Genomic DNA, 6000 nt, shown 5'->3' on the forward strand with positions numbered 1-6000 from the left:
TCATGCATAACGCTTTTCAATTTAGCTCAAAATATCTTACATTGGGAGTCTTTGACCTCTTGAGGGAAATAAATAATATAAGATATTTCATGACTCTAGATGGCCTTATAGCTCTATATGGAGCAAATGAGCTGTTCCGCTGGATCCTAAAGTCAGTTCCTTTCAGTATGCATTCAGATACACATGTAGACCTTATTAAATAATTTTTTGGTAAAGTTTTATCATTTTTAGTTTGAATTTTGAGCATTTATTTTGGCTTTTTCTGTGTGTCCTGAAGCATTCCTTGCATTCCATTCATTTTTAAGGGGGTCAAATTGACCCACAAGGGAAGGATTTGTTACTCGTGGTTCAAGTATTCAAGTGGTTCAAGTGCGACAAAAGTCCAAAAGCCCCCCAAAAAACAAGAGTTTTGGGTCATACTGAGCAGAGGGAAGGGAGTCGTCACACACACACACCTCTACGGTCCTGCGAGCCTCTTTAATCATGGACTCCAGGCCCCCGAACACGGTCTGAGCGGGGCTTTCGCTCTCGGCCTCAGAGTCGCTGTCATCAGACGCGTTCAGGCGCACCACCACGGCCTTGTGTCGGGGCAGCTGGAACACACACACACAGTCACATGGGAACGCCTTGATCAAGCACTCTCTCTGCGTCTCATCACACTCACCACGAACGGGGCTTTGGGCACGGGGTGTGCCCGGATGAACCGGAGCGCTCGCGCGTGTGAGGCCACGGTGTTCAGGCTGACCGAGGAGAGGTTGTTCCTGGGCTGAACTACAGCTCTGAGTGCAGGAGAGGGCGGCCCGCTGGTGCTGGACTCCTGAGGGACACAACAGATCATCACACACACTAATACTGGAGGAGTCCTGAGTGACACAACAGATCATCACACACACTAATACTGGAGGAGTCCTGAGCGACACAACAGATCATCACACACTAATACTGGAGGACTCCTGAGGGACACAACAGATCATCACACACACTAATACTGGAGGAGTCCTGAGCGACACAACAGATCATCACACACTAATACTGGAGGACTCCTGAGTGACACAACAGATCATCACACACACTAATACTGGAGGACTCCTGAGGGACACAACAGATCATCACACACACTAATACTGGAGGACTCCTGAGGGACACAACAGATCATCACACACACTAATACTGGAGGAGTCCTGAGCGACACAACAGATCATCACACACACTAATACTGGAGGAGTCCTGAGCGACACAACAGATCATCACACACACTAATACTGGAGGAGTCCTGAGCGACACAACAGATCATCACACACACACATCACAGCAGACACACACATTAAGAGTTTTCTGTTAAAACGGTGTCGTGTTAACGGCCCTAAGTTAATAACTAATGATTGTTGCAACGGAAGTGAATCAATCAAAACTAACTTTAGCTGGACAATAACTTTATTCTAGAGCTGCTGTGACTATTGTTAAAGCACTTTTTAAATGAAGGTGACTTGACTCTTGTTAAAGCACTTTTTAAATGACGGTGACTTGACTATTGCTAAAAGCTTTTTAAATGAAGGTGACTTGACTATTGTTAAAAGCTTTTTAAATGAAGGTGACTTGACTATTGCTAAAAGCTTTTTAAATGAAGGTGACTTGACTATTGCTAAAAGCTTTTTAAATGAAGGTGACCTGACTATTGCTAAAAGCTTTTTAAATCAAGGTGACTTGACTATTGTTGAAGCGCTTTTTAAATGATGGTGACTTGACTATTGCTAAAAGCTTTTTAAATCAAGGTGACTTGACTTGTTAAAAGCTTTTTAAATGAAGGTAACTTGACTATTGCTAAAAGCTTTTTAAATCAAGGTGACTTGACTTGTTAAAAGCTTTTTAAATCAAAGTGACTTGACTTGTTAAAGGCTTTTTAAATGAAGGTAACTTGACTATTGCTAAAAGCTTTTTAAATCAAGGTGACTTGACTTGTTAAAAGCTTTTTAAATCAAGGTGACTTGACTATTGTTAAAAGTGCTTTCTAAATGAAGGTGACTTGACAATTGTTAAAAGCGTTTTAAATGAAGGTGACTTGACTATTGTTAAAAGGGCTTTATAAATGAAGGTGACTTGACTATTGTTAAAAGGGCTTTATAAATTAAGGTGACTTGACTATTGTTAAAAGGGCTTTATAAATGAAGGTGACATGACTTGTTAAAAGCGTTTTAAATGAAGGTGACTTGACTATTGTTAAAAGCGTTTTAAATGAAGGTGACTTGACTATTGTTAAAAGGGCTTTATAAATGAAGGTGACTTGACTATTGTTAAAAACGTTTAAATGAAGGTGACTTGACTATTGTTAAAAGCGTTTTAAATGAAGGTGACGACTTGTTAAAAGCTTTTTAAATCAAGGTAACTTGACTATTGTTAAAAGTGCTTTCTAAATGAAGGTGACTTGACTATTGTTAAAAGCGTTTTAAATGAAGGTGACTTGACTATTGTTAAAAGGGCTTTATAAATGAAGGTGACTTGACTATTGTTAAAAGGGCTTTATAAATGAAGGTGACATGACTTGTTAAAAGCGTTTTAAATGAAGGTGACTTGACTATTGTTAAAAGCGTTTTAAATGAAGGTGACTTGACTATTGTTAAAAGGGCTTTATAAATGAAGGTGACTTGACTATTGTTAAAAGCGTTTTAAATGAAGGTGACTTGACTATTGTTAAAAGCGTTTTAAATGAAGGTGACTTGACTATTCTTAAACGGGCTTTATAAATGAAGCTGACTTGACTTGTTAAAAGCTTTTTAAATGAAGGTGACTTGACTTGACTATTGTTAAAAAGGGCTTTATAAATGAAGGTGACTTGACTTGTTAAAAGCGTTTTAAATGAAGGTGACTTGACTATTGTTAAAAGGGCTTTATAAATGAAGGTGACATGACTTGTTAAAAGCGTTTTAAATGAAGGTGACTTGACTTGACTATTGTTAAAAAGGGCTTTATAAATGAAGCTGACTTGACTTGTTAAAAGCTTTTTAAATGAAGGTGACTTGACTTGACTTGTTAAAAGGGCTTTATAAATGAAGCTGACTTGACTTGTTAAAAGCTTTTTAAATGAAGGTGACTTGACTATTGTTAAAAAGGGCTTTATAAATGAAGGTGACTTGACTTGTTAAAAGCGCTTTATAAATGAAGGTGACTTGACTATTGTTAAAAGCACTTTATAAATGAAGGTGACTTGACTACTGTTAAAAGGGCTTTATAAATGAAGGTGACTTGATTATTGTTAAAAGCATTTTAAATGGTGACTTGACTTGTTAAAAGCGTTTTATAAATGAAGGTGACTTGACTATTGTTAAAAGCTTTTTAAATGAAGGTGACTTGACTATTGTTAAAAGGGCTTTTTAAATGAAGGTGACTTGACTTGACTATTGTTAAAAAGGGCTTTATAAATGAAGGTGACTTGACTATTGTTAAAAAGGGCTTTATAAATGAAGGTGACTTGACTTGTTAAAAGCGCTTTATAAATGAAGGTGACTTGACTATTGTTAAAAGGGCTTTATAAATGAAGGTGACTTGACTATTGTTAAAAGCGTTTTAAATGAAGGTGACTTGACTATTGTTAAAAGGGCTTTTTAAATGAAGGTGACTTGACTATTGTTAAAAGCTTTTTAAATGAAGGTGACTTGACTATTGTTAAAAGCGTTTTAAATTAAGGTGACTTGATTATTGTTAAAATCGTTTTAAATTAAGGTGACTTGTTAAAAGCGCTTTTTAAATGAAGGTGACTTGACTATGGTTAAAAGCGCTTTTTAAATGAAGGTGACTTGTTAAAAGCCCTTTATAAATGAAGGTGACTTAACTATTGTTAAAAGGGCTTTATAAATGAAGGTGACTTGACTATTGTTAAAAGGGCTTTATAAATTAAGGTGACTTGACTATTGTTAAAAGGGCTTTATAAATGAAGGTGACATGACTTGTTAAAAGCGTTTTAAATGAAGGTGACTTGACTATTGTTAAAAGCGTTTTAAATGAAGGTGACTTGACTATTGTTAAAAGCGTTTTAAATGAAGGTGACTTGACTATTGTTAAAAGGGCTTTATAAATGAAGGTGACTTGACTATTGTTAAAAACGTTTAAATGAAGGTGACTTGACTATTGTTAAAAGCGTTTTAAATGAAGGTGACGACTTGTTAAAAGCTTTTTAAATCAAGGTAACTTGACTATTGTTAAAAGTGCTTTCTAAATGAAGGTGACTTGACTATTGTTAAAAGCGTTTTAAATGAAGGTGACTTGACTATTGTTAAAAGGGCTTTATAAATGAAGGTGACTTGACTATTGTTAAAAGGGCTTTATAAATGAAGGTGACATGACTTGTTAAAAGCGTTTTAAATGAAGGTGACTTGACTATTGTTAAAAGCGTTTTAAATGAAGGTGACTTGACTATTGTTAAAAGGGCTTTATAAATGAAGGTGACTTGACTATTGTTAAAAGCGTTTTAAATGAAGGTGACTTGACTATTGTTAAAAGCGTTTTAAATGAAGGTGACTTGACTATTGTTAAAAGCGTTTTAAATGAAGGTGACTTGACTATTCTTAAACGGGCTTTATAAATGAAGCTGACTTGACTTGTTAAAAGCTTTTTAAATGAAGGTGACTTGACTTGACTATTGTTAAAAAGGGCTTTATAAATGAAGGTGACTTGACTTGTTAAAAGCGTTTTAAATGAAGGTGACTTGACTATTGTTAAAAGGGCTTTATAAATGAAGGTGACATGACTTGTTAAAAGCGTTTTAAATGAAGGTGACTTGACTTGACTATTGTTAAAAAGGGCTTTATAAATGAAGCTGACTTGACTTGTTAAAAGCTTTTTAAATGAAGGTGACTTGACTTGACTTGTTAAAAGGGCTTTATAAATGAAGCTGACTTGACTTGTTAAAAGCTTTTTAAATGAAGGTGACTTGACTATTGTTAAAAAGGGCTTTATAAATGAAGGTGACTTGACTTGTTAAAAGCGCTTTATAAATGAAGGTGACTTGACTATTGTTAAAAGCACTTTATAAATGAAGGTGACTTGACTACTGTTAAAAGGGCTTTATAAATGAAGGTGACTTGATTATTGTTAAAAGCATTTTAAATGGTGACTTGACTTGTTAAAAGCGTTTTATAAATGAAGGTGACTTGACTATTGTTAAAAGCTTTTTAAATGAAGGTGACTTGACTATTGTTAAAAGGGCTTTTTAAATGAAGGTGACTTGACTTGACTATTGTTAAAAAGGGCTTTATAAATGAAGGTGACTTGACTATTGTTAAAAAGGGCTTTATAAATGAAGGTGACTTGACTTGTTAAAAGCGCTTTATAAATGAAGGTGACTTGACTATTGTTAAAAGGGCTTTATAAATGAAGGTGACTTGACTATTGTTAAAAGCGTTTTAAATGAAGGTGACTTGACTATTGTTAAAAGGGCTTTTTAAATGAAGGTGACTTGACTATTGTTAAAAGCTTTTTAAATGAAGGTGACTTGACTATTGTTAAAAGCGTTTTAAATTAAGGTGACTTGATTATTGTTAAAATCGTTTTAAATTAAGGTGACTTGTTAAAAGCGCTTTTTAAATGAAGGTGACTTGACTATGGTTAAAAGCGCTTTTTAAATGAAGGTGACTTGTTAAAAGCCCTTTATAAATGAAGGTGACTTAACTATTGTTAAAAGCTTTTTAAATGAAGGTGACTTGACTATTGTCAAAAGCTTTTTAAATGAAGGTGACTTGACTATTGTTAAAAGCTTTTTAAATGAAGGTGACGACTATTCTTAAAAGCGCTTTTTAAATGGTGAGTTGACTTGTTAAAATCTTTTTAAATGAAGGTGACTTGACTATTGTTGAAAGGGCTTTTTAAATGAAGGTGACTTGACTATTGTTAAAAGATTGTTTTTGTTCTTGAGATTGTTTTGTTGAGTTTGTTGTTTTGTTTGATTTTGTCGAAAAGATTGTTCTTGACTATTGTTACAAACTTTTTAAATGAAGGTGACTTGACTAT

The 6000-nt window shown here is 34.6% G+C and overlaps 1 protein-coding gene across 2 annotated transcripts in view; it reads right to left on the bottom strand.

The window, feature by feature from the left end:
• LOC130076147 (zinc finger C3H1 domain-containing protein-like) overlaps positions 1-6000 on the bottom strand; it is a 63672-nt gene that overhangs the window by 46809 nt on the left and 10863 nt on the right. For both annotated transcript variants that reach the window (XM_056241121.1, XM_056241120.1), the window contains exons 10-11: positions 665-817; positions 456-593 (exon numbers count right to left, since the gene is read on the bottom strand). In XM_056241121.1, the coding sequence (XP_056097096.1) occupies positions 456-593; positions 665-817 (291 nt within the window). The remainder of the gene's footprint in view (positions 1-455; positions 594-664; positions 818-6000) is intronic.

Source organism: Rhinichthys klamathensis, unplaced genomic scaffold (assembly GCF_029890125.1).
Source record: "Rhinichthys klamathensis goyatoka isolate OS25496 unplaced genomic scaffold, OSU_Roscu_1.1 h1tg000630l_1, whole genome shotgun sequence".
NCBI lineage: Eukaryota > Metazoa > Chordata > Actinopteri > Cypriniformes > Leuciscidae > Rhinichthys > Rhinichthys klamathensis.